This window comes from Felis catus, chromosome B2 (assembly GCF_018350175.1).
Source record: "Felis catus isolate Fca126 chromosome B2, F.catus_Fca126_mat1.0, whole genome shotgun sequence".
NCBI lineage: Eukaryota > Metazoa > Chordata > Mammalia > Carnivora > Felidae > Felis > Felis catus.
In genome coordinates, this window is record NC_058372.1 from 39907709 (window position 1) to 39935300 (window position 27592).

General features: G+C 52.2%; 4 protein-coding genes across 20 annotated transcripts in view; 2 read left to right on the forward strand and 2 right to left on the reverse strand.

Annotated features, from left to right (window-relative positions):
• Positions 1 to 336: 336 nt before the first annotated feature.
• FRS3 (fibroblast growth factor receptor substrate 3) lies at positions 337 to 23778 on the reverse strand. 3 transcript variants are annotated; one of them, XM_045057546.1, is made up of 8 exons: positions 10171 to 10259; positions 8645 to 8665; positions 8408 to 8551; positions 6770 to 6858; positions 5504 to 5690; positions 2900 to 3061; positions 1889 to 2046; positions 337 to 1612 (listed from the first exon to the last, which is right to left on the reverse strand). In XM_045057546.1, the coding sequence occupies exons 4-8, from the start codon at positions 6833 to 6835 to the stop codon at positions 698 to 700; spliced, it is 1488 nt and encodes a 495-aa protein (XP_044913481.1). In that variant the 5' UTR covers positions 6836 to 6858; positions 8408 to 8551; positions 8645 to 8665; positions 10171 to 10259; the 3' UTR covers positions 337 to 697. The 3 variants fall into 3 exon arrangements, with proteins under 3 accessions (XP_044913481.1, XP_003986181.1, XP_044913480.1); XM_003986132.6 differs by lacking the exons at positions 8645 to 8665; positions 10171 to 10259 and adding an exon at positions 23658 to 23778; XM_045057545.1 differs by lacking the exon at positions 8645 to 8665 and having other exon boundaries at positions 10171 to 10309.
• PRICKLE4 (prickle planar cell polarity protein 4) lies at positions 10486 to 16854 on the forward strand. Of its 3 annotated transcripts, none has more exons than XM_023253965.2 (7): positions 10486 to 10550; positions 13029 to 13172; positions 13700 to 13807; positions 14528 to 14665; positions 14948 to 15151; positions 15777 to 15966; positions 16474 to 16854. In XM_023253965.2, exons 2-7 carry the CDS (start codon positions 13041 to 13043, stop codon positions 16830 to 16832), a joined length of 1131 nt encoding a protein of 376 aa, XP_023109733.2. In that variant the 5' UTR covers positions 10486 to 10550; positions 13029 to 13040; the 3' UTR covers positions 16833 to 16854. The 3 variants fall into 3 exon arrangements, with proteins under 3 accessions (XP_023109733.2, XP_023109732.2, XP_044913482.1); XM_023253964.2 differs by lacking the exon at positions 10486 to 10550 and adding an exon at positions 11005 to 11125; XM_045057547.1 differs by lacking the exon at positions 10486 to 10550 and having other exon boundaries at positions 11037 to 13172; positions 15041 to 15151.
• TOMM6 (translocase of outer mitochondrial membrane 6) lies at positions 17268 to 18718 on the forward strand. Its single transcript, XM_003986133.6, has 3 exons — positions 17268 to 17548; positions 18062 to 18166; positions 18395 to 18718. The coding sequence occupies exons 1-2, from the start codon at positions 17421 to 17423 to the stop codon at positions 18156 to 18158; spliced, it is 225 nt and encodes a 74-aa protein (XP_003986182.1). The 5' UTR covers positions 17268 to 17420; the 3' UTR covers positions 18159 to 18166; positions 18395 to 18718.
• The window catches only part of USP49 (ubiquitin specific peptidase 49), a 95714-nt gene continuing 86840 nt past the window's right edge, over positions 18719 to 27592 (reverse strand). For 10 of the 13 annotated variants that reach the window (XM_045057540.1, XM_023253959.2, XM_045057539.1 and 7 more), the window contains 3 exons: positions 27198 to 27306; positions 26497 to 26702; positions 18719 to 25290 (listed from right to left, as the gene is read on the reverse strand). In XM_045057540.1, coding sequence (XP_044913475.1) covers positions 25100 to 25290; positions 26497 to 26702; positions 27198 to 27306 — 506 coding nt within the window. In that variant the 3' untranslated portion in view covers positions 18719 to 25099. The remainder of the gene's footprint in view (positions 25291 to 26496; positions 26703 to 27197; positions 27307 to 27592) is intronic. The other 3 variants (XM_045057537.1, XM_045057543.1, XM_045057544.1) reach the window with 3 other exon arrangements.

The following is a 27592-nucleotide window of genomic DNA, read 5'->3' on the forward strand; positions in this document are numbered from 1 at the left end:
GAGGGTCAGGGTGTTCCCATTAGGGCAGTTTTCCTTCCAGATCCCCTTTGTGCATCCAGGACTCCAGCTGTCCTGTCGCTTTCCTTTGCCAGCACGTCCGTCCCTGGCAACTTTAGGTTCTGGGCCAGGGCTTCTCAGAGGGGAGAAAGAAACGGTCACAGATGTGTCATAAAAACCCTACCCACCCCCAAATTGCCCAGAATGAAGCCCCTCCCTCTGTAAGCCCTCCCCTGCTGCCACCTAGAACCATGCCAGAAGAGATTCCCTAAGAATGCGACATCATTCACCAAGCCAGAATTTAAAAATAATTATATTAATAATAAATATGTTAAATTACATTTAAAACAATAAATAGAAAAATAAACTGATAAATAAAATCAACAGGTACAAAATGTTTCCAAATTTCAACTAAAGAAAACACACAGACGACAGACAAGACAAATGGACATAACGGGAGGGCACTAAATGCATCACAGGAACCCTTCACAGTTTACGTCACAGCTCCCTCCTCGCCTGGTCACCCTTCTTCTCCCCAACTTGGAGACCAGGAGACTCAGTGGCTGATATCTTTGGGGACCCCAGCCAGCGCAGGGAAGCATCTGGTTCCACCTCAATGCCCTTCTGCAAAGCAACCTTGAACCCCAGGGTGTGGGTTCAGGGGACAGGAGCGTGAGGCGGAGCGTGAGGAAGGAAGTCCCTACAGAGGCAAGTCGGTGCTGTTGTGCCGGGTTTTCCTGGCAGTGCCATCGTCTCGGGGCAGCGCCCTCTGCAGGTTGGACATGGCCACGGTCTTTTTGAGGTCAATCACGGCGTAGGAGTCTGAGCTGCGGGCAGGGTGGGTGGTGGGCACAGGGGCTCGGGGGACCGAGGGGTTCTGGGGCCCCTTGGGGCGGTCTCCACCCCAGCCTTTCAGCTCCACCTGGATGTAGTTGAGCTGCCTGGGGGGCTCGGGGCCCGGCCGGCGGAAATCGAAGTTGAAGACCCTCGGGGAGCCTCGGCGGCGGGTCAGCGGCACAGGGAAGCTGCCATGGCTACGGAGGGCAGCCCGGGTGCTGGTGGGCTTCTGCAGCGGGGTCTCATCCTCCTCGCCATCAGGGAAGCCATTGGAGGAGGGAGTGAGCCCGTCCCTCGAGTCTCCGTCATCCCCAGCCTCCTCCCCCAGCTGCTGGGCGTGGCTCTCCCACACAGGGGGCAGGGAGGGCAGGTTCTCATAGTGCAGCAGGGCCGCCCGGCGGTGGGCAAGGCCATTCCAGCCTGGCTCCTCCGTGCTCAGTCTCCAGCCAGCCCCTGGCCGCAGCCCCGCACTGACGTTCTCATAGGTGCACTTGGGCTGGGCAGTGCACTCGGAAGGGCCCTCGTTGTTGTTGTTGTGGGGCGGGGGGTCATGCAGGCTGGGGCAGAGGCCCTGGCACTTCATCATGTGCCGCCGAGCAGGGGTTGGGCCCAACACAAACTTCACCTGGCCCGGCTGCAGGAACACCTGGGGGTCCCGTGGGTCAGGGCCCCGGGCCTGCGGGGGGAAGGGCACCTGGCCCTCAGGCAGGGGCTGCAGGCAATGCCGGTTCCTGCGGTGGTCATCCTCACCGGCTGGCGTGTTGACATAGGTGTGGGACTGGGGGAAAGAGTCCAGGGGAAGCAGGTAGGCCCGAGGGCAGGGAAGGAGGAGAGAACAGAAGGGAACGGATAAGAGAGGCATAGGGGAAAAGTGCTGGAGTTTCCCCCTCTTCCTTGTCCTCCACACCTCCCAGGGAAGCTGCATCCCTTTCTGGGACAGTAAGGGACCCTATCAACGTTCCTCCCCTCCCGTGATCCTTACGAGGCGCCCTGTTTCCCAGTCCCCCATCCCCACCCAGACCGACGGGGAGGAGCAGGGCAGCTGCTTGCTCACCTGCTCATCAGGGGCAATGAGGGCATGAGTGGACTCTTCCCCAAGCGAGGGGTGTCGCAGGCTGCTCGTCGAGGGGCGCCGGGGTGCTGAGAATCTCGGGCCCTCCCCTGGGCAGCCAAGGAAGCCATTGGAGAAGCTGGAGACAGTGTAGCCTAGAGCTGGGCACACAGGAGACAAGCCCAGGTCAGCAGTGGTGGGGGGGGAGGTACTTCAACCACCTGCCACTGCATGTGTGGTGTCCTGGGAGTCCTCCAACGGGAGGGGACACGCTCCCAGGGCCCCCAGATGGTTAGCTCTACTGAACCAGCAGCCCCTGTTATCTTTCACCTCTCGGTGGTTCAAACCCTGCCCCTTCCCTCAAAGCTCAGTGTGAGCCCCATTTCCCCCATTACAGCCTTATCTGAAACACTTAAGGCCACCTTGTCATCACTGTCCCTTCATCTCATTCTAGCTCTGCCAGTGAGCTTCAGGGAAGCTCCCAGACACCAGGGGCCGCGTTTCTATTTCTTCTGCGCACTGCCCCCACCCCCCACCCCCGCACCGTCCCCAGCTCCCTACCATGGGCCAGTTCATGGAGAGCAAAATATGCAGCAGGGGCTCAGTGTGGACTCAGTGAATAAATAAGTAGAAGCTGAGGGAACCTCTCCAGAAATCAGTCATGGGCAAAGATGCCTGAACCAAGCTGGGTATGACCCAGTAGATGGAAGGAAGCAAAATAGCTCCAGACTGCTGTTTCCATGGAAACCCAACGTCTCCCCGTCTGCTTCCCAGACCATCAGTCAATACAAGGCCCAGGACTCCCCAGCGTCAGCATGAGTCACCTGACTGGCCCAGACGGGGACTTGTTCATCCCCAAGAGTCATCTGATGGTGGGCAACTGTCCTGGAAGCATGGATCACCCAGCCATCCCACCTGCCTGCCTGACTCGTGCCTCCAAGACCGGCACTGCCTGGGCCTGTGCTTGTGCGTACAGATGTGGAGGCTGAGGTGCCAAGGACGGGGTCTCCTCACCATTGGGAGGCTGGGGGGCCCGAGGGAGGTCGAGCTCAGTCGGGTGACTGTTGCGGGTGATGATGACTGGCTCTTCCATCACATTGATGCTATTGCACTGCATCAGATCCTGAAGCAGGTTGAAGATCTCCTCGGCCCGGGAGCACTTGAACGCGAATATCCCTGAAGAAGGAGAGGAAGAAGTGAGGCCCCTCTGACCGTGTACCAGTAGAAAAGGACCAGAGAGGTTGAACGGATGCACAAAGCTCAGGAAAATGTCCCTGAACGCCGGTCCCAGGCCTGCAGGGGACGGGAAGTGCCCTCCTCATCCTGAGCACACTCTAAAATCCAAGAGTTCTGGGAGGAGTTGGGCCCCAGGCCCCTTCCTGTCCCCCCCCCCACTATCCATTACCACTGTCTAGAGATCTAATACCTCACCTATACTCCCCCACGGTTAAATCGTGTTCACAAGGATGTGTGTGAACACGGGTGAGGGGAAGAGAAGTAAACACCAAAGCAGAAAAGGATGGCAGCTGCCCCTTATCCACGGCTTTGCTTTCTGCAGTTTCTGTCACCCGCAGTCAACCAGGGTCCAGAGGCACATGAGCCTCCTTCTGACAGACTGTCAGAATGTCAGTAGCAGCCTCACGCCAGGTCACAGCGCCTGCATCACTCCCCTCACCTCCTCCCACCTCGCGGGCATGTTATCATCTCGCCTCGCTCGTCACAAGGGTGAGGGCGCTACCGTAAGGCATGTTGAGAGAGACCACGCTCACCTAGCTCTTCCTACAGTACGTTGTTATAACTGCTTTGCCTTATTACTAGTAACAGTTGTTCATCTCTTACTGCGCCTCATTTATACATGAGACCTTATCACGGGCACGTATGTGTAAGGGAATGCATGGTGAATACAGGGTTCAGTACTATCTGTGATTTCAAGCACGCACTGGGGCTGTGCCCTGAAGATAAGGGGTAAGAGGCTGGACTGTGTTAGATGACACTTCACATGCTGCCCCTGTCTCCCTCTGCCTATCACTCCCCAGAAAAAGGAGCTCTACCCAGGGCACCAAGCCTCGGCTCCAGTCCAACCACCTCCAAGCTCCACGAGGGCAGGAGAGCTGTCCTGTTCGTTGCCTGTTCCCTGGGTACTTAGCCACTGCCTAGCCGGAGAGGGAATGTCTACTCTGGATGGGCCCCTGGCCTCATGGAACTTAATCTCTGGTGCTGGAAGGACGGAAGGACGAGCAGACTCGCTCTAGGACACACATGGCAAGGCCATCTTGTGTCTCCTCAATGCAGCTGTCCTGACGGCCCCTCAGATTCCAATGCATCAGCTCACAGTCCCAGGGACGGCAGGCCTGGGCTGAGTACCCGTGACTCAAGGGCTCCAAAGATGTCCCTGGGGTGCTGGGCCAGCCTGGAATTCTACACACCCCATCCTGGCAACAGCAGGGTCCAGGGCTCAGGGGAGGCTACTTGGGGTGTGTGTGAGCACCACAACCAGGCTGGGGTATGGGACAACTGAGGTTTGCAGGGATGGGATGGACAGCAAGGGGAGGGGGATGGGGAAGGAAAAGGACCTTTCTGGCAAGACATGTTAGGGGCTACAAAAGGCTGGGAAAGCCTGGAGTTTTAGGAGAACCCGGTGTGGGGGCCTAGGGCGACCCCTCTGGGATCCCAACTGCTGCTTAAATACCACGAGGAGGAGAAGCCCCTTCCTGTCCTCTCTCTGCTCAGCCAGTGTTTAACATCCCCTACCTCAGACGCCCAAAGGGTAAGATGTGTGGAAGGGAAGGCTCGCAGCCAGCAGGACGTCAGAGGCTCACTGCTGTGATGGTGGCCTCATCAGACAAGCTCGTTCGTTGCAACCCTGCTGTCACAACCCCAACTGCATCCAACACAAGCCCGTACTAGGTTCTCTCTGCAGAACTCAGGCCCGGGTCCTACAAGATAAGCCGAGACCATGCTACTCCTTCAAAGAGCCAGGGCGGGCTCTAGCCTTGACTTCATGGAATGATCACTACTCTCTGACCCCTGGCTGCAGGGAGAAAGGGCAGGAAGGGAGAACACATCATACTCCACTGCCCACAGGTGACAGGAGACAAGGATGAACTTCTCCAGGGTTACTCTGTATATCAGAGACACTAGAGTCTGGCCTCCCCAAGCCTAGCATTCACAAGCCATGCAGGCCCAAGGTAATCAGAGCCTCTAGCCTGACCCTGACCCTGACCCTTCATTGTTCATGGCTCCAGGGTATAGGACTTGGGGGCCCACAAGAAAGTCTGTTCCTGTGTAGTGGACAAGGGTCCCTCGAAACTGGTCACAGAGGGAAAAGAACTTGCTTGCTCTCCCAGGCAGGCTCTGGCCTCGGGAGCACTGGCTCTTTCCCATGGGCTGTGCAACAAATGCCCCCACAGAAGGTCCCAGGCTGGGGCCACAGTGACAGAAGAGAAGGAGCACCGGCCTGGGAGTCCACTTAGTTCCATATCAACATGCTGTGTGCTCCTGGCCATCAACCTTCCCTTCTCTGGGCAACACCTGCCAAGCCAACAGGCTTCCCCATGGTCCCCTGAGCTATGACCTCCGGCCCCAGCCCCTCGCCCCTATCCCAGGGGCGGTACTCACCCTGGCCCGTCTGACACCGGCGGCCACTCTCAAAGGAGAAGAGGTTGGAGTCATAGCCATAGCGCCGCAGGCAGAGGTAGGGCCAGCGGACAGCCTCGCGCCGATGCAGGTGCAGCACCAGCTCGCTCTGTGTTAGCTCCATGATTCCGGAGCCCAGCTCCACCCCCTCGTCATCCACATTCGTCACCTGAGGGGCAGGGAACAGAAGGGTCATTGAGTGGGCCCATCAAGTATGTAGGGGTCCCAGAGCCATTGGGAGGCAGGCCAATGCAGGGCTAGGGCTGGGGGGTCACGGGGCTCGCCTGCCTCTACCAGACTCCCCGGAGATGCCAAATGATCGCTGGGAGACTAAGCGGATGAAGCAGTGCCAAGGACCCACAGCAGCTCTCTAGGCCTCTGCTTTGTTATCTGGGCAGTGAGGCAGGGGTGGTTAGGTGACCTCCAAGGTCAGATGGTTTGACGGCCAAGGTTAGATAACCTCGGATGGTCCACCGCTTGTATCCAAGGACCAGATGCTAATGGAGGAAGGGGTTCGATTATAAGTTCAAAATCTTAAGACCCCCGGGGGAGAGTCAAGCCCAGGACAGAACACAGACCTTCTCCACCCCCTCCCCAACTCCAGGCCCTTGCTAAGGGCTCCCTCTTCTGGTGAGCAGGAGAAACCTGTGCCTCACAAGCTGAGTGCGGGGAGGGGGCTCCCCCTACAGGGAGGTGAGAGGTGGCAGGTGGCCAGGGGTGCACAGGTCCACTGGGCCCGGCCTTACCTTCCCAAAGTGAAGAGCAAACACTAATATTGGGCTTCCAGGTGTTATGCACTGCTTTAAATACTTTATGTATATTAACCCATTAATGGAGACTTGTTGTTTTCTCCAAAAAAACCACCATACGTGTATGTGTGTGTACACATTTATATACACACACATACACACATATACATACATACGTATATGCATATATACACACATACATACATATATATGTAAAGCTACAAAGATAAACTGGCAGGAATGAATGTTCTAAAAGCACGATTTTTCATCACAGTATTTCTTCATTCTTTGTAGTTAGTAACGGCGTAGGAGAACCACAGCACTGGCAGCAGCCTGGGCCCTGCTCCCCAGGCCACTTCAGCAGCTCTGAGGCATCTTAGCCACAACCTCAGCCTGTCCCTTCACCTTCTCTGGGGAGGCAGAGGCAACTCAACAGGTTGGCCTGAGCCCAGGAGGCCATGCTGGGAGAGCTCAGGAGAGCTCAGGGGGCGGTGGGTACCTTGAACTTGGTAGGGTGGTTGTCTGGGACGCTGTCTCTGTTCAGGCAGCTGCAGCAGCTCCCCATGGTGTCAGAGCAGCCAGTCTGCCCTAGGGAAAAACATAAGGGATAAGGTCATCGAGGTCAGCTCCAAAAAGCCTCACTCTGGGGACTCTGGCAGAACGACCTCGTTGTGATCACCTACTCTTGGGCACAGTGGGACACTGTCCCTCCTTGAAGAAATTCACATTCTCGGGGCGCCTGGGTAGCTCAGTTGGTTGGGCGTCCGACTTCAGCTCAGGTCATGATCTCACAGTTTGTGAGTTCAAGCCCCACGTCGGGCTCTGTGCGGCCAGCTCAGAGCCTGCATCCTGCTTCAGATTCTGTGTCTCTCTTTTTCTGTCCCTCCCCCACTCACACTCTGTCTCTCTGTCTCTGTCTCTGTCTCTCTTTCTCTCTCAAAAATAAATAAGCATTGGAAAAAAAATCTTTTTTTTTTTAAATTTTTTTTTTCAACGTTTATTTATTTTTTGGGGGACAGAGAGAGACAGAGCATGAACGGGGGAGGGGCAGAGAGAGAGGGAGATACAGAATCGGAAACAGGCTCCAGGCTCCGAGCCATCAGCCCAGAGCCTGACGCGGGGCTCGAACTCACGGACCGCGAGATCGTGACCTGGCTGAAGTCGGACGCTTAACCGACTGCGCCACCCAGGCGCCCCCCAAAAAAATCTTTTTTTAAGAAATTCACACTCTCAATCGAGGGCCAGGCATGCACTGGATAGACATTAATTCAAGTGAGGATGTGTTAAAGATTAATTCTGACAGAGGGATGGAAGAGAGCTTCTCAGAGGTACCATCTGACCGTGACCTTGAGAAGTGAGTAGGATTTTGACAGATGTAATGAAAGCGAAGGGAAGCCTGGGCTGCGGGAAAAGAAGGGAATGGATACAAGCAGGGAACCAGAAGAAGTGATTTGCTTCAGGGGGAGGTGGGTGCTAGTTTGGGGCCCTCATTCAGATTTAGCAAACAAACTGTAACTGGGCAGTTCCCGACACTTTGGCCTGGACCTTTCATTTTTTTTTTTTTTTTTTGTCTTCTTTTCCACCTCACCCTTCCCACATCTCCCAAATTCTCTTTTTTTTTCCCTCCCTACCATCCCAACATCTACTTCAAATTTATCTTTTTGGTGTTCTCTTCCATGGGGTATTACATTATGGCCAAAAGATACAGTAAGAAGACTGAACTTAAAACAGGGCACAATTTTTATAACCTCGATTAGCTATTCCTTCATGGAAAAAATAAATGCTGGGTTTTCTCTCCTTCATCTAAAGGGGAGACCAGAGGACTTACTATCTGGCTTTTCCCTCCAGGATTATGGCACTTGGAGTATATGTCACAATGGTTGGGCCTCTGTCTAGAATGGAGAGGACACCATCAAGCTTGAAAGACCTACGGGAGCAGGCAAATGCACAGAACGATCCCAACCAGAATGGGTTGCAACTCGATACAAGAAATGAATCTGTAGGATTAGATATCCTTCTAGAACTCCCACTGAACATGTAGAGCCTTGAACAATCCTGACCTATATCCCCCATTCCTATATCCCCCATTTCCAACTTGGAAAACTCCAGAAAAGTGGCTCCTATAAACAACTCTCACCTCACCCAGGCCATTGGGGAGCTGACCATGGGAGGGGCATGGGGAAGGACCCCCACTTTATTCCCCCTGTTCTTGGTGGGGCGTCATGGCAGGTAGTCTGCAGAGAAGTCACCTGGATCCCTCTGGGACACACCTGGGGCTCACCTAGCACAGGAGACAGAGACCACAGGTTAGTGGAAACCTTTCATCCTCGCCCCCAATTGTTAATGAAACTCACTTGCTGTCAGTCCATCCCACCTGGATTATCTGTTCCAGGTCCTAAGGGGACAGAAACACAAAGAAGAAAGTGAGATCAAGGGCAAAGGGGCCACCAATTCCAAGCCCCACAGGCGCTGAGAGGGAGTGATTCCCACCGCAGCAATGAGTTTGAGTTTGAGGCAACCTTTTAAGTTACCTCTAGACCCCGACCCCATCTGAATCCTGTTACAACCAACACCAAAACCACCACTTTACCTTTGTGGGGAACTTTACAGAGAGCTTTCTCAAAAGGACACTATGATGTATGGGAAAGAACACTGGCTTAAGATTCAGAAAACCAATCTTCTAGTCTGTTTTGTTGCCATTAAGCATCTGGGAGACTCTGGCAAGTCGACCTCCCACCTCCCACCTCAAGGCCTTAGTTTTCAAGGGAAACATCTGTAACCTGCAGAGTTTCTCGCTGAAATAACTTCTAGAAGTGCATAGGAAAAACGTCACTAAAATGGACATTTGCCTCTTCCAGAACAAGCTCCCTCAATCTCACATTCGGAAACCTGATAGATTTTCTGTTCTCCAAGTTCTGAAAGGCTTAAAATTTTTAACATACATGCTAACAATAAATCAAAATTTCAGAGATCGGAGCCCCAGGTGGACAAATTGGCAAGCCAGGACCTTGGAGATCCTTGAAATCCCACCCTCTTGCTTTCCAGAAGCAGTATGTTTTCCCAGGGCCCCTTGGGCTTTGCTTCCTCAGACAACTTCCCAGATAAAAGGACCCCCACCCCCTGGTCTGGCTTACTCTCTGGAAGAAGGAAGCAGGCTCAGGGAGATGTACACAGCCTAAAGACGGGCAGCTGGGAAAATACCGAGGCTTGAGCCATCAAAAAGGAGTCTGAGGGTGAAACCAAGAACTACAGGGTGCAAGATGGGGGAGGGTGTTGCATCTTTTTCTGTCCCCTTCATTTGTCTTTAAGGTATCAGGATATATCATGACACTTCACTGAAGGGGGTTACGTTGGCTGAGACAGGAAGAGGGGGCTCAGGTCTGGGATACGTATGGATTGGAGATGCGGAGTGTCAGGGATTATGGGGACTCAAAATATGTAAGAGGGCTCAGAGAAACGTGGGCAAGTTTTTTTTGCATTTGAGCATGGTGCAAGGAGAATGGGGCGTATGCAGGATCAGAGGAACCACAGAGCTCTGGAAGCATTCGGGGGCATCCCGGAGAATGGTGGCTCTGCGGGCGTAACAGAATTCGCAAGAGTGAAGGGGTTCTGAGGGCTCCAGGACTAGCGAAGGTGTGTCCGGAGGTGAGTGGGGGTGGGGTGGTTCTGGGGCGTGAGCGACAGATTTAGGTTGCGGGGCTGTCAGGGGAATTTCTACAGACACTGGGAAGCAATGGGGGAGGTCGGGGCCGCGCGCAGTCCCTGGATCCCCGCCCCCAGCCCCGGGATTCCACCGCCCGCCCGCCCTGGGCTTCCTCTGGAGGGAGCGGAGACTGCGGCGCGGCGCGGTGCGGCCTCGGTGGAACCGCCTCGTCCCCGCCCCGCCGCGCCCCGACTCACATCGCCCCGCGGCCCGGGCGGCGCCGGGCCCCGCTCCCGGGTCCCGCTGCAGCTGCCGCCGCCCGCCCGGAGCTAAGGCCTCCCCGCCCCGCCCCGCGGTCGCGGGGTCGGAGGTCACCGGCAACACCAACGAGACGCTGCGGGCGGGCGGACCCGATCGGGGGCGACAGGCGCGCAGCCTAGAAGGTCCCTTTGGAGGACTTTGCAGTCAGGAGCAAGGAGCATGCGCACACGCCAGAGGGCGCTCCGGGCCAGCAGCGAAGCTAGCCCCGCGGGGGCAGGGCGGAACCTGGGCGGGGGCGGGGCGAGGGGCGGGGCTGAAGAGGGAAACAGAGGTGGACCCAGAGGTTTCCACTCCCGGGATCAGAAAAGGAACCCGGGTAGGGAAGAGACAAAAAAGATGGGGGAAAGGTCTGAAGGGTCGGAAGGGAGAAGCGCAAGGAGAAGGATCCCTAAAAGGGGCTGGGGACCGGGAAAGGCAACTGGGTGGGGGTGAGAACAGACAGAGAGGGGCGGAGCTAGGAGACCCGAGGGAGGGTCGGGGGGGGGGGGTGGGGACGTGCTGGCTCCGAGAGACTTTGTGTTCCGGGAGCGACTGAGAGAAGACCCGGCAAAACGACGGCACCCTAGTGTCGGCCCAGTGCCCGCGGGGGCGCGGTGCCGGCGCTAAACACCTGGGAGTGGGGACAGGGGCAGTGGAGGCTGCACAATTTCCACCCTGAGATCCCCCAAATGCTTTCCTTCTGGCTGCATCACCAGGCCCCTCCCGAGCCACTGGCTCTACCAGTCCCTGAGGGGCGGGCAGGGACTGCGGGGGACGGGGGAGGGGGGGGGGAGGAAGGGCTGCACTCCCGGGGTGGGCAGGGGCAGGCGCTGAGTCCTCGGGGTGGGGACTAGGTGGAGGCCCGACGACGGGGTCTGTCAAGAACGGCCCGGACACCGGCGCGCAGCGAGGGTGAGACCCCAGCAGAGTCCCATTCCTTCCCCTAAACTCCCAACAGCCAGACTGGGGACCCCAACTGACTCCTGGGGAAGTCCAAGAAAAAACTTTGGGGATCTATCGAGAAGACTCTTGGCGGGATCGGACACTTCTCCCTCCATTGTCCGCGGAAAACCTTCCCATCCTTTTACCTCCCCAGTCCCTAGGGGCCGCTCAGGCTCTGCCCTTGAGCCGGGTCGCACCTGCGCAGGGGCGGGAGAGGGGTTTCAGCCCTTATCCAAGGAGGGGACGAGAATTCTTGAAGGAATCCAGCATGTTAGTAAGACGGGGTCCAGTGCTGAGTGGAGGTGGGAGTATGGGAGGGTGAGGGGTGAAGGCTGATTTCTGAGTGTTGTTTCTGTGGGGGGCAATTTCATACTATAACCCGGAAAACAGGGTCCCAATCCACTCTGAGATCCCAGATGACCCCTGTCCTGTTCGCACCCTCCCCCAAGGGCCTCTTGCTGCCTGGGGCAGGGGCATTGGTGTTAGAGTTAGTGGCTACTCTTAGCCCTGAGTATGAACAGCCCACACTGGCTGTTTTCCACAGGAAACAGGACCAGAGGGACAGAACAGGAAGGAAGCAGATGGGTGTGGAAGCAGGGCTGGGTGGCGCAGGACTTCGGAAGGGGGCTGGGGGGTGCCTTGCAGGGCTGGGAAGCAATATAACTGTTATAGTCCAAATTTTGTTCCCAGCCGCAAAGCTGGGTCTTATAAAGAGGACTGAGATTTGGTGAGGCCCTCCTGTGCCCAGCTGCAGTCAGAATCCATCCCAGATCTCCAAAGCAGCCTCTTCCTAGAATATCCCTTAATTTTCTAATGTAACCTTAGGTAGGTTAACCTCAGTTTGTTTCTTTGTTTCAACTGGAAAATGGGGTAACAGAAACGACCTGATAGGATTGTTATGAGGATGCATAATATTATGTAAAATGCTAACATAGTCCCTTGCACAGAGTAAACGTCATAGAAAAGTTGCTCTGGTTATTTTTCTTCGGAGGGTATTGTACATACCTGCCCAGAGCTCTGGCCTCGTTCTCCCTGGTCTCATCTCTGTCTTACCCACTGGGCCATGAGCTCCTTGAGGGCAGGGCCCATTCCTTTTCTACTTCAGTAGTCACCCCCACCCCTCAAGATACTGTGGTCCTGCTAGGTCTGGCCCAGAGGAGGGCTGAAGAGATGTATTTAGAATTATCCGATGAAACCGGAAATTGCTGCTCTAGGTAGAATCCACAAGCACAATATTTTCTTTTGTCCTCGGGCTTATAGACTAGATGAGGAACTGAGAGGGGCACAGGGCACAAAGAGAAACATTAGGTACTAAATCTCTCAGGGTGCGGAATGTACTTACTTCTGGAGCTCAGGGAAGGGAGAGCTGGTACAGGCTGGAGGGGCTGGGAAGGGGTTCCTGGTGAAGTGGTCCTTTTACCTGCCCTGAGCCTACAGCTGGAAAAGGAGGGCCTGTGTTGGGAGTGCGGAGGAAGCAGGCTCACTGGGGTGTTCAGTGCACTGTCAGGAAGGGTGGGAGTTGAGGCTGGGGAGGCGGGGCTCTCTAGAAAGGCAGAATGCCCTCTCTTTCCACGATGGGCCTCCTCTTTCCTATGTCTGGGTCTTGGGAGACCCCAGAGTTTGAGCTTCAGAAATTCTGGAGCCAGAAGGCCTGGCTTCCAAGATGTGGCTCTGCCACTTGGTAGCTGTGTGACCTCCGGCATTTATCCTCTCTGACCCTCAGTTTGGCCATCTGCAAAATGGGGTCAAGAAGACCACCCACCTCACTTGGTGATTGGGAGAACTGAAGGAGACAATGCCTGCAAAGCACTTACCACTGCCCGGCATGTTGTAAGGGCCTGATTAATGGGAAGTGTTCTTGTTTTCTGGGCAGACTTTGTCACCAATGTCAGTGCTGAACTCTGGCTGGCCCCACCGAGGGGAGAGCCTCACCCCTTGGGAGCTAGGTCCGCCAGCCGACTCAGACACTGACCCAGGCCACTTGCCCAAGGAGGATCCTGAGGAAACTTCTGAGCAGGTAGTAGGAGCCCTGCCCTTCCCTCTGGCCCCAACATGCTCTCCATCCTACAGACTGACCTCCTCCCCTTTCCACCACCTGGAAGGATGTTAGCCTTTCTGCCCAACCTCCAGTGGCCCTCTTCTCTTTGCAAGAATAATCCTTGTCTCTACAGCCCCCTTGCGTCGGGATATAGGGGTCCGTCACCTTCACATTCTTCACATGAATACATGTGAACTTCTTCACATGAATACACATTACTTCCTCTAGGGGGTCTGTGCTGTCCGGGCAGACTCTAGGCTTTGGCCCTAAGGAGTAAAAGGGGTGACTTAAAGCATAAGAAAGGATACCATTTGGGGGGGAGCGGGGCCTCCCCAACCTGCCTCCATCAGAGCACAAATGCAGGAGCAGACCACCTGTCCTTGTCTTGATCTTGAAGGAGGGGGTGCTTGGAAGTTGTTCCAGATTGGAGAAGGGGTGGCAGTGAGGAGAGGAGGAAAGAAGAGGAAGGCAAACCCAACCACCCCTCTCCTGCCGCATCTCCTCAGGACCCTGAAATTCTGAGCTTGGGGCTTCCTGGCTTGGACACCAACTGGGCCCCCAACCAGCCTGGGCTTCGGATCCTCCTGCAGCAGCTGCCTCCACAGGACAGCGACGTGGGTCTCCCTCTCCCCAGCATCCCTCTTTCTCATCTCCCTCTCTTTATTTACTGTGGGGCCAGAAGCCAGAGGACACGGATCTAGGGCCTAGCTACGCTAGTAATTGAAGAAGCCATCCCGCTCCAGCCCCAGCCCGAGTTTCCAAGTCCACACGGGGCGGGGGGGGGGGGGGGGGGGCGGAGGGGTGGGGGGAGGGGATAGCATCCCCTCTGCTTACAATGCTTAGTTGAGGAGCAAATGAGAAAATGGACATGAACGACTTTTGAAACCGATAATGGAATGTACAAATGTAGAAAGTATGGTTAAGTATTTATTAAGGCCCTGTGTGCGCCCAGACTAAAGGCTTACAGTTCACTTGGGGAGGCAAGACAGGAGAAATGTGGAATACATTGGAAAAACACAACAGAAAGCGATAGTGAGCTACAGCTCACTGGGGGGCAAGGATCTAAATATGTGGTGACAGGGCTCAGTGCTGTGGGCTGTCAGGACCTGAGTGGTGGCCATTCCTGGGGGAAAGTGAGACTGATGTAGACTTATTTCCAACTCTCTTCCCTCTTTCCCTCTCCTTCTCAATGCCCTTCTGTGCTGTTATCTTCTGCACCTCCTGGAGGTTCTACAACCTTCCTCTGACCCAGCGGCTAAGCCTTCTCTCTCCAATTGAACTTCAGTCTTGCCTGCTGGGGCTCTCCCACTCACAGTGGAGGCCTGTTTTTGCAGGAGCGCTACTGCCTGGCCCTTGGGGAGGATGAGCTGGCAGAGCTGCGGCTCTTCTGTGCTCAGAGGAGGCGGGAGGCCCTGGGACAGGGGGTGGCCCTCCTGGTACCTCCCGAGCTGCCAGAACACACCTGCGAGAAGGTACGTAGTGCCCCCCCCCCCCCATTCCCCTTTGCCCTCTCAGTTCTGCAGAAGGGGCTAGCTCTAGGGACTCGGGTGGGAAAAGGGGGGATGGACAGCTTGGAAAACTTGAGGAAAAAGAGAAGCCAAGTTTAGGGGTTCTCCAGTGGCGCCTGCAGTGGAGGTGGGCTTGCCAGGGGCGGGGGGGGGAGAACAGTTCGGTGGGGGGTGGGATGGAAGCGCCAGGAGGGAAGCTAGGAGCATGATGCGGCCTCTGGGCAGCTGAGCATCCGCGCCCGGCAGTGCAGGGAGCGGCTGAGGCCAGGGGAGTACGGAGTGTTCGCAGCCCGGGCAGGGGAGCGGCGCTACTGGCACCGGGCTTGCTTTGCCTGCCAGGCCTGCGGCCAGGCCCTGATAAACCTCATCTACTTCTACCACGACGGAAGTCTTTACTGCGGCCGCCATCACGCAGAGCTGCTGCGGCCGCGCTGCCCGGCTTGTGACCAGGTACAGCCCCCGAAGGCGGGGGGGGGGGTGGGGGGGTGGGGGGGTGGGGGGGTGGATTGGCGCTGGGGGAGAACTGGGAGGGTTGCCTAGGGTCCAACGTGGCAGGATGTAAGGGGACACCTCTTCCAGCACTCAGGAATGGAGAACTCTCAGAACCAGCCTGGGACTTCTGTGTTCCCTGTGTTCTCGCTTGAGCTTTGGGCATGGGGACTTGTCTTGTACCCTCCCCGACCGCAAGCAGAGTCCCCCAGATTTTCGTGGACTAAGAATTTCTCCGGAGCAGGGAGTGTCGGACAGACGTTCATCTCAGCTTTCCTGGTGCCCAGTGCTGTGCCTGATCAGGCGAGGAACTGCCATACTGTCAGTATATGAGGCAGAGTGGAACCCTGGGTTGGGAGTCCAAGCGACCAGGGTCGCACTTCTTCAGGCTGTGCCACCTGCTAGCGGGATCCTGGCTAGGCCAATCAGCCCTCCCTGCATCCGAGAGTGGTGGAGTAGATCAGATGGGATGTCTGTAGACGACGTGCTTTAGCGTTAACTGGGTATAAGGCGTGGTTATTGGGTGAATGAATGAGCTAGTGGATGAATGAATGAATGAATGAACTGCTCTCCCTCCCTCTCCCAGCTGATCTTCTCCCGGCGCTGCACCGAGGCGGAGGGACGGCGCTGGCACGAGAACCACTTCTGCTGTCAGGACTGCGCCGGGCCCTTGGGCGGGGGACTTTATGCCCTGCCGGGGGGCGGCCCCTGCTGCCCCAGCTGCTTTGAGAGTCGCTATTCGGTTTCCGGCTCGAGCCGGGCCCAGACACTGGAAGGTAGGGCGTCCCCCGGTAAGGGAGGAGAAAGTGCAGATCAAAGGGGAAGGGGGCAGCGGCTTGGGCTGGGCTGAGGAGGGGATTCTCCCGGACTGGGACCCTCGCCCCGGTCCCACGCCGTCCCGTCCCTCCAGCAGCGCCCCCGTCCCCCCCACCGCACCCCCCCGCCCCGACCCGAGCCTCGGGGCCCGCAGCTCTCACCGCGCGTCCCTGGCCGGAGCGCTCCAAGGGCCTCCCGAACCCACCCCGCGCCACCGTTGGGGCTGCGGCGCGGGACTCACTCCCGGACTGGGGACGCGGTCGCCCTCTGGTGGGCGGCGGCGGGGAGGGGCGGGGGAGCCTGGTAGAGAAGTCGGGTCCGCGGCGGCGGCGCGCACGGCTCGGGGGCGGGGCGGGGGGGGGGGCCGGGCCCCAACGGGGACTGGCTTCTGGGGCCCGCCCCTCTCTGATCCCGGAGCTGGAGTGTCGGGACTCTGAGATGGGCGTTTCTGACCCGGCCCGGAACAGGGGAGGCGGGTGTTGACAGAGTTGAAGAAAGGGACCGCACCCCGCTGGATGCCGCTACGGTCTCCCGAGCTGCCCTTCTCGCCGCTGCCCCCCGCTCCAGTCTGGAAACCCAGAGGGAGCTGCTTGGATCCAGTCCAAGGCAGCAGCGTCGAACGGGGGACAAGGTGGAGGCACCCACAGGGCGGGAGCAGGGCCGCCTGGAGACGCCCCTCGATGCCTGCCCCACCTGCTCCTCTTCTTCTGACTCGGAACCCGAAGGCTTTTTCTTAGGCCAGCGTCTTACCGGGCCCTGGAAGACCCCCAGAAGCCTCCAAGCTGGGGACAGCGACACCTCCAGGAAGCACTGCACCATTTGCTAGTGGCGCAGCCCGGAGACGGGGGGGGGGGGGGGGGGTGATCTGTGAGGTGGGAGAACGAGGCTCTCCTCCCCCTATAAAAATCCTAGACTGAACGCAGTCAAGGGCACGCCTGGGAGAGGCGGCGAGACCACAAACTTGGAGTGCTCCCTCTTAAGCCTGCGTATTCTATGACTTCTGATGGAGACTTTCTTGGGGAACCCCATCCCCAAAGCTACGCATCCCCTGCTGAGCTAAGCCCTATCCCCACCCCCGCAGGCTGGGACAGCCCCATCCTCATCATCTTCCTGAGCCAATGAAGTGATCATTCAGAGACCACGTGTGGCAGTGACAGGTTGGCCAGCTGAAGGCCAAAAGGGAGCCAGAGGCGGGACGCCTCCAGGCGACTGTAGTGCCAGGCCGCGCTCCTCCCCTTGAGGAGCTCGGGGACGCGCAGCCCAGGAGCTCTCCCACCCGGACGCCCGACCTCTCTGGAGCAGCTGCGCCCCCTGCCGGTCCGTAGCCGGCGGAAGTGCGAGACCGGAAGTTGCGTATCCTCCGGCGCCGGCACCGTGCCTCGGGCGAGGCCTTGTGGATCCCGAGGATACTACTATGGCTTCCAGTGGCGTCGGCGTGAGCGCCCCGGGCGCGGCGAATGAAGCTCCCGAAATTCCGGACAACGTGGGAGATTGGCTTCGGGGCGTCTACCGCTTCGCCACCGACAGGAACGATTTCCGGAGGTAACCGAAGCCCGGGAACTTGTCCCTTTCTGGCCCTCCGCTCCCCTATACACACCTCCCATACTTCCCATCTTCGCCCAACCTGGCGCCTTTACATTTGCCAGCGTTTTGGCCTCGCAGTGGCTCTGGCTGTGCTTTGGAGAGGTCCTTGACTGGGAGAGTTCCCGTGCGGCAAAAGCGATCTTTTCAGTTACTGGGCTGTCTACAGAATCTCACCCTGACCAGGGGGACCCGGGAGGAAGAGGCGCCAGCGCACAGGCTTTTCAGCCCTGGGCGAGTGTTTAATTGGCTTTTGCATTTGATCCCGTTAGACACAGGAACGACTGCCAAGCAAGTAACCACGTGGGTCGTGGGCAACCTGCCTTCGTAAAGATCTACCTTCCTGCAGTTCTAGAACAGTCTTTGTGCCCCCAGGAGGTTTTTCCAGGGTGGTTATGGTAAACCTTTACTCGTGGTATGTTTCATTAAAGACAAGTGACTCAGCACAAGGTTAATCAAATATTCTTTTTCCAGGAACTTGATCCTCAATTTGGGGCTTTTTGCTGCAGGCGTTTGGCTGGCCAGGAATTTGAGTGACATTGATCTAATGGCCCCTCAGCCAGGGGTATAGCCAAATAGGTAAGCACTTAACTACTGTTCTGCGTGTCTAGGAGCCCTAAAGGCAGAGAGAAGCAATAATTTTTATCTTCTGTTTATAAAATGAAGGAGAGAGACTTGACATAAGGCCCTTGGCTACTCCTAGTTAAATATGTTTACAGACATTGCAAGAAATTTTGAGTCTCTTCCTAATTTCCCTTCAGGCTTTTACATTTCTAATGCCACCGTTGTCCTGTTGTCTGATTGCAGACACATGGAACCCCCTGTGCTGTACTCGAACCTTCCAAAAACAGCCTCCAATCTTTGACCATCACAAGACTTTCCCTGATGGAAGTTGAAGTTTCATTCAGATGGGCACCTTCCCTTCCCGATTGCCTTTTCTTCGTTGAGCCCACTCAGAACTCCATTCTCTGGTCAGCAGTCAGGCTTCAGCCAAAGTGTTGTCCTCTGTTCTATAAAGTTCTGTACATAGGTCCAAAGTTTCTGCAGGGGGTGATTTTTGCTCTTGTCCTGAGGAATAACCTAATGGTATTTTAACAAATATTTGGAATAAAGACTGCACGCAAAGACAAATCATTTTATTCTTTTAATAAGAAACTTCGGCTTACAAAAACAAGGTGTAAAAAGTCAAGATTTACAAAAATCATAAAAACATGATTTATATTTCACACTCAAAAGAGACAGGAACAAGCCTCAAACATGGATTGTTACAGAGGTGGTTTGCTTCATGTTGAAAAAAAAAAAAAAAAAGGAAACTGTAGCCATTGTACTTGATGTGAACATAAGAGGAAACTTATTTTTGAGGAATTTCCATTTTTGAGCAGAACTAGAAGAAGAAGCCATTTGGTGTTGCATAGCATTTTAGTGCACCAGGTGGGTTTTCCAGGCACCAAGGGGGCATTGTTGCTGTAATAGAGTGGGATTTGTTGGTAGAAAGAGGGCAGTGGTGTGCAGGTGGAGGCAAGGTGTAAGCAAGCCTGGGCAGTGGGCACTAAAGAAACTGCTTGAGGAAGCTTTCTTCCCAAGGAAATGTTTTCTGACCCTAAAAGTCATGGTAGTGCCACTGTCCAGGAGTTTGGAGTTCTTTGGAAATGGAATATGAAAGGAACTGGCATGGAAAAGACTCATGTAGGCTCAGAAAGATGTGGAAATAGAGACAAGTTCCCCATGGCCATTTTTTTCTACTTGATTTATTCTAGGTATTTTTATCGTTATTGTTTTATTTTTAAAGTTTATTTAAGTAGTCTGTACACCCAACATGGGGCTCAAATTCACAATCCCGAGATCAGAAGTCACATGATCTTCCAACTGAGCCAGCCAGGCACCCCATCTACTAGGCATTTTTAAAAATCCTGCTTTTCCATGCCAAGTCTCCTGTGGAACTAGTATGGGATTAAAGGACATGAATTGGAAAGGGAGGTCAGTATGAATGCACCACAGTGGCCTAATTGTTAGAGTTGACAGATGTCGAGCAATCTGTTCACAAAAGGTCAAAAGGACAAAACAGTCCTTCTTGACCCTACCGGCATAAATCTCATTAAGAAATCTGATTGAGAATTAGATTGTATATGTATTTTAAAAAGCACCATTCTCTTGTATTGATCGGGTAGGTCCCACCTGTTAGGGAAGAGTTTGAGCTGTGAATTCAGGCCTGTGGCTAGCTTACCACGAAGCCCTCACTCTCTAAGAATCTATCTATACTGGGACCACAGATGATTTGATAGTTTTGTAACTTACTGGGTGTTAAGATGAGGAAGGGTCATATACATGAGAGCAAGGCTTAGGTTTGAAGCCATCACCTCCCAAATGGTGACCAGGAAGGAAACTTTTAAGCCATAGCATAGATTCTAAGCCCATTCATATCTGTATCAGACCACTAAGACAAATACCAGCACCTCCTGTCCTTCATTGATAGGAAACAGATCCTTGAAGTCGGCAACCCGATCCTACTCACAACTGAAAAGTCTACTTTAAAAGGTTTTTTAAAGTTGAAAAGAAAAATCCAGCAATGATGACATGGCAGCTTCCAAAAGCATAATTCACATTTCACTCAAAATTTAATGTTATAGCTTCATTTACTGTTAGTCAGTTTATAAAGCCATAATACTGGCATGGTAAAGTTTCATTTAAACTGGCTTCATTCCTCAAGTGTTAAGAATTTAGCAAGTAAAGCTCTCAAGTCTACAATTTCCCAAAATTTTGATGAACAGTCATTAATTTTGTAAATGAAAATGCTGGCTTTTACCATTCCAACACAACACCCTCCCCAAGGGAAGTCCATTTTACATCGGTGACGTGATATTCAGCCCTGGCTGGTTAACAGTACTATGGAAATCTCTTCTACTACCTATTTAGATTTTAAATGGAAACATGCCAGCAGAAGTAAGGAAAGAGTCCACAAAAATGACCATTTGCCTTAATGCCCTAGTGGCTATGGTGTATTTAGAGCAATGTGTGGGTTAAAAGAATAAAGTAACACTTGGTTCAAGTCAAAGCCCTAGACCAAGAGAATGGTTAAAGGTGGAAGATACAAAACTAAACTCACAGTCATATTTAGAAGGCGCTTTTTAGCTTTAGTGCTGACTTGAAAAAAAGGAACCACCACCAGGGAGGTGCATACTTACCCGGTAAAAAAAAAAAAAAACTAAGTTGCCATGGGAGATTTTGCTCCAAAGGTACAACCTCCTCACCTAATTAGGCCAGTAATTAGGCTGAGGGAACCAGTTATCAAATGTGCTTCAAGTGGTGAGCTTTCTAAACACCCTTTGGTGAAGTCTCATGAGCTCATTGGAAACCTTAAGGTCAGAGTAAAAGGAACAGGCTATAAACAGCCCTGCAGGTGAGCAGACTGGGTCTTCTCCCCTTCCACAGCCACTCAGCACCATTCTAGTCAGCACCTGCCAGGAAAGGGGCTGGGGCGGGGGTGGCTGGGACAGGTTCTTTGAGCCTTCTCTTTTGCATATTACACAGTGCACTGGCTTGCCTTACAGTCTCAAGGTTCACATATAGGAGGTTGTGTTCTACACTGCTTCCTGAAATTTTGTGCAAAAGAACTTCAGAACTAATGAAAGTAATACCTCAGGAGGAATCATTTTTGTTTGACTTCTACCCTAAGTTGCCCAGCATTAGAAAAAAAGGCCCTTTCTGAACATTTGTGCTCTCCCAACCAGCTGGAAAGCAACCCTTCCACTTATAAGGTATAACCCGGCAAGGGTATATAGTATATGTTTAGGAAGAGGTAGCACTCCCAGCCTACCCGAAAAGGCCCGAGTTAATGTTTGGAACATAAAAGGAGTGGTGAAAAAGAATAGAGGACATAGTCTGCCTTGGAAAGCAGCCATTTGATGAATAGTGACAAATCCAAAGATTTTGGACATTACAGTAAAATTTCAGAATTTGCTGGTAATAATTATCTTTTACACACATGAAATGAAATGCTTTTACAAAGTCTGATACCAACTGTCCTTTACACTGTACAGACCCATTTGCCACTTAAAATGATACGGAGGCATCCTTTCCCTTAATCTTTTCAATCCCATGCAAACCATAACTGGGTACAAGGCACCAAATGTTATGAATTGTATAAAATTAGTTCACAAAGCTTTATCAATAAGTAGAACAAACTCCATTTCCCCCTCCCTGCCTGCCCACCCACATCCCACCCCCCACACCCAACCAAGTTTTCATTCTGTCCTACTGTCGACCTCTCTCAGGCTTCTGGGGCCTGGTTAGGGCCATGCCCCACTGCCAGGCCAACCCACTTCACTAGTTCTTGCACTGGGATGGAACTGGAAGCACAGCCAGAGAAGGGAACTTGTACAATCATTGACGCTAGAAGCCTTGCCATTAAAACCAAAAATAAACTCTGCTATTGAGTCCATAGGACACATTAACACTTCTACAGTTTCTAATTTTATTCATGACATTTTAAGAGACATCTGGAAATTCTTTACAGTGTGGCACTGCCCCCCTCAGCCCGAGAGGGGACTGGATCAAAGCTGGCAAGAGCTCTGCCTGCCATTTAATAAGAGCTTCAGTTCCTGGCTGTTGAGGGCATTCCTAATTTTTTTTTTTTTTTTTTTTTTTTTTAACACTAGCATGGATGCTCATCTCCGAGGCAACCACAAGGATGAGGGTCAAGCTAGACTGAGGTAAAGATCCTTTTTGAGGGCCAGGGTGCATTCATCTTGGCTGGCTACAGCAGGAAGTAAACACACCAGCCAACTACAAAGGGTTCCTGGAATGGGACTCTAACTACTTGCCTGGGAGAAGCAGGCCCGTAAGGTTCAGTTAGGAGATCTTGGGTTTGATTTGGCAGCATCTAGTCAACTTCTACCTGGTTCTTATTTTCTTCTCTTTAGAATGTTTCGATTTAAAGTAAGATGCAACTAAGAAATCCATCTACTTCCAATATGCAAATAAATTAAAGGCAAAGGGACACTTCCCTCACAATAGCCATCAGCTTATGCAGCAGGGAACTCTTTAATAAAAATCTCCATAAATACTAACTTCTCAACAGCGTCTAGTGCTGCTGCCTCTGGGTACCTGAGGTGTCTGTGACTGCAGGGGCACCTTCGAGAGTTTGCAGCTCAGCGAGGACTCTAGTGGTTTCTGGTCCAACTCCCTTTAAACCATTTTATTAATTTGATATGTGGGTGCTCAGCTAAGTTAAGCACTTATTTTACAAAATCCTTAAATCTGCTTAATAATTCTTATAAATATTTGGTATAAAACTATTTTTAAAAATTAAGTTTGAAGATCTTTTAATTTTCCATTAAATGTTCATTTTTCTGAAGTATTTCCCCCTAGACAGCCTGAGGGATGAAGTAGCTGCTCTATTAGTTCTTTTCCATTTGTAAGTTCTCTTTTTCTAGAATAATAAGTACAGCATTCAAAGAAAGATGAGGCACAACTTATATTTTCCTTTCCTTCTTACTCTCTCTCTCTCTCTTTTTTTGAGTTAATGGGCTTTTCCATTGCCACAAAAAAGTCTTCACCAATCCTGCCAACTTAAAAAACGTGGATCTAGAGAGTATACCTTTACATCAGAGCCTCTGGCAGCAAGGGCAGCTGTGACACTTTAAAACAGTGTCCAGGAGAGGGTGAGCCCTGGGCCAAGCTTATACAAAAAAGCCTGCAGTAGACAATATAAACCAAACAGCATAAAAAATGCCATACGCTATCGCTTCCAAATAAAAGCTAAATATTACAGAAACCTCACAGTGTTGGAAAAAGCAAGTTTAATTTAAAATATATAGTCACTCCCCCTTATCAGGGTGAGCCATTTTCTGTCTGAATTTCCTCCATGTCTCAGTGCTGTCTGTCAGGTCCTACGGGAGAGTTCATCTCAAAAGAGGTCAACAGCAAATGCTACAGACCTGCTCTGGAAATGGGGCTCACCAACACCCCTAAGCTACGACCCTCATTCTTTACCCTCTCTTTCCCAACCTCCCACCCTTCCCCAAACTCCCTCCACATCTGCTTCCTTCAAGTGTGACAACTGTATTCCTACCTGAATTGAAATGTTCGTATGATACACTCAGTCAAAAGATGAGCATTCATAATGACAGGTTGAGGCAGACTTCAGCAGCCCCCACGATGAGACTTCTGGTTTACGTTCACTTTTACTGGTGAGTCTAACTGAAGGATTGAGAAGGGAAATTCAGTGGTGCCTGATGGGGTGGAGGGTTTCCATCATTCCACTTAGAAACTGATCCAGTATAAAAACAAAGATGTATTTTACTAGCACTTAAGGACAGGGCACTCTTTTTTTCTCTGATGAATTGAGTGTAGTTAGATAAAGAAACAGTAGGGATTATCAGATTTAGGAGGAGATAGGCCAGGGCCAGCAGCAGTGAACTGTTCGAACCTATGTGGGCAGATTCCTTAGCCCTAGGAAAGCAGAAATTCCCAAACCTTGTGTTGAACAAAAATGTTCTAGCCCTCTAGGTGCCAGAAAGAAGCTGCAGGCTAAGAAAAGCTGCATGCTGCATGGAGGTGAGGGCAGGTGCCAGGCATTCAGATACGGCCTGGACCACCGGCTATCCCTGCCTCTCTCCTCAACCGAGTTCTGAGAAAGCCTCAGACAACTGACCTAAACACCAATTTAAACCAAACCATGTGCTTGCCCTACACCTGAACCAGGGATGTGCTACAGAACTGGGTAGCCAGGAATGCCCTCAGGCTCAGCATGCAAGAAAGAACGTGTCAGGGACAATGTATTGCTTCCCCATATGAACTGCTCCTTCTTTAGAATAGAGGGTTGTTCACACCAGTCTCAGGAGATGTGGAATGATTAAGTGACAGCAGCAGTAGCAGCCAGGGAGGGTCGGACACTGGAAAAATCTCCCATTCTGCATGGGGGAAATTTGCTCTATGCATCTCATTCCACTCTTCCACTGCTATCATCTAAAAAAGGAAGTCTGCATGTTTTGAACCCCTGATGGTTACTTCCTTTGTAGGAACAAATCCTTATTATTCACCTCCTGCCCTGGAACCAATCTCATCCAGCAAGCTGCCAGCCCAGGGCCCCACCTCATGTGCTCTGTCCTGGGCTCCTCACAACAGGAGGGTTCCTCTGGCGTTGCAGGAGGTCCTGATTAGTGGGGGTCACAGAATGGAAAGAAAACATGGCTGCTCTCCTCGCTGCATATGATCAATTTTCTCCCTCTTTCCTCCACCCAGATCCTCTATATTCAGAAGCAACTGATGAAAGAATCTTCATAGAAGTTACTCCTTTTGATTTATCAAAGAGGGAATTCCCAAATCCATTCAAAAGAAAGGTGACTACAGATTTTAGGATAGGATAGGAAGTCACCTGGCACCTTCTGCTGTAGTCCCAGTGAGGCAAACCTAGCAATCTGTTCCTGCACTAAACCTTATTTCCTATAAGAGGAAAGATGTATGAACACCAACAGTTTAAAAGCAAGCCAGTCCTTGATACATGCCTCCCATTCAGGGGAAGGTCCGTGGTCTGCCCTCATCGTTGTTGCTGGGCTGCACCTGAGCTTGGAGTTGGGTTTCTGAAATTCTTGCATTGCCCTGAACTGTTCTTTGAGTGTAAAAAAGGATGTAGGCTTGAGTTTTGCACACTTCCTCGACACTGCATACATTCAGCTTTGAGTCATTGCAGTGGACCCAAAAACCTAGGAAACCAAAGGAAAGAGAGAAAATGACTATCCAACTTGTATTTCCAGTCAGCAGGCAAAACCAGGAGATGAAGAAAGGGACAGAGGAGTTCTGAATAGAGCCAACCCGATTGTTGGTGGTGGGGAAAGACAGGTAAATGAAACCAACAGACTTCCCTGCAGCCACTGGCTTTAACCCCATCAAACCCCACCACAATACTAACAATATTGACTGACTGTAATTTTTGTCCTCCTTTTATTCAGGCTTTTCCATTGTCCGTTAGGGCCTCTACAAAAACAGACTGAAGACTAGGGGCTAAGAGATGGGAAGAGGAGGAGGAGGAGGAGGAGGAGAAGAAGGAGGAGGAGGAGGAGGGGGAGAAGTGAAATGCAAATGGAGGAGCGATAAAAGGAAAATTTAGAAGCAATAAAAAGTTATTTTACTCTGGCTGCCTCAAGGGCTAAGGGGTTCATTACTGAAAACACATCCGCAGCCCATGTGCCTCAGTACAATACCTGGGAGACTGTGCTCTGGGTACGAGGACTGAAAGCTCCTTGGGAGAGCCCTTGTATCCCCACACCTCCCATGGTAAGGATATAGTAAGCACTCTTTAAATGTCTTCAGCTTTATTATGAGCTGGGGCTAATGAGATTCATACATTATCTCCATGAGGTTAGGTAAGCCATAGCATTTCTGCATAACCACGAAGGAAACAGGTCTGCAGAAGCATTAATAATAGAATGTCCAGGGGCGTCTGGGTGGCTCAGTCGATTAAGCATCCGACTTCGGCTCAGGTCATGATCTCACAGTTTGTGAGTTCGAGCCCTGTGTCAGGCTCTGTGCTGACAGCTCAGAGCCTGGAACCTGCTTTGAATTCTGTGTCTCTCGCTCTCTCTCTCTCTCTCTCCCCCTCTCTCAAAAATAAATAAACATTAAAAATAATTTTTTAAAAAATAATAGAACATCTAACATTAATTGAGCATTATGTGCTAGGGACCATGCTAAGTACTTTTACATGTGTCAGTTCCTGTCAATTCTTAGGGCAATCTTATGTTGTCACTTAGTGATACATCCAAAATTTGAATCCAACTTTCGTTAATTTTTTCCACTGGATTTTAATGTATGCAATATCCCTCTAAAGATGAAATAAAAGGAAAGTGATGGAATGTGGACAAACCAACCCTCTTCCGTGTCCCCCACCCCACAGAGTAAAGCGCACGCACCTCCCTCTGTGTTGTAGCAATAGGCTGTGTAGTGTCCTGAGCCAAACCCTTTCCCGTGATGCATGACCACTGCGGAGAGATCATAGGCAAAGGTCTCTTTGTCAAGAGAGGAGAGCATGTCCCTGCAGCAGTAAGGTTCCATGTTTAATACCTGGTCAAAGACGACATGGACCCCAATCTTCTCTCGATGATTACGGCCAGACCACCTAAAACATAGACATAAATTTCTTACTAGTAAAAAATAGCATATGCTATCATAGGCAGAGGAAGGTAAAACAAGAGAAATGAGAAAACTTAACCTTCCAGATTTGGTTTTTGCATCAATAAAACAGTGATCAATATCCACATATATTTCCTGTGAATGTTCCATGAGGTACTCTGAAACTAGAAATCCCTAAAATAACTTTGTTGTCGTTTACTGCCTGCCTTTTTTTTTTCAGATTATATCATGCTAGATTCTGAAGATGACTCTATGTAAGCCCAAGGGAGGCTAGAAAATCTTTTAAGCATGGACACCCACTGCAGGCTAGCTGGTTAAGCAGGGCTGTAAGGGCTAAAGCCCTGTCCCCGGTTCCAACATTTAATCGCCACAGAAAAGTGCAAGGCCTCTAGGGACCAGGCTTCCCCTCCCAATACCAAAGCCTTTGAAGCAGCTATCCCCACAGCTCACAGCCACCTGGAAGGTCCCAGAGCAAGCTCACCTGAATCTTTTAAGGTGCAGCCGGAGGACCTGAGGTAGTCTGTAGATCATTAACTGCTTTCTAGCTTCACTCAGAACAAGGGGTTTTGGATTGGATTTTCGTCGTTTGCCTATATGGTTTGGGAAGGTAGAAGACACAGATTGTGAGGAGTCTCATTCTTTCCTAGCTATGGCAGAGATAATGACTTGCCACTCAATATGCATTCTCCTTATCTCTCAGTATTTGAACCTCAGTTTCATTTGGGACAGCAATGTGACCCTCTGTAAGACTGCATAACCCAGCCTCCTGTGCTTGCCTGGTGTGGCCACGGCAGTTCTGCCAGAGATGAAAGGGATGATTGTGTGGCACCGTTGGGATGACTGCAACTGCCCAAACTGCTCTTGGACCAACAGGTA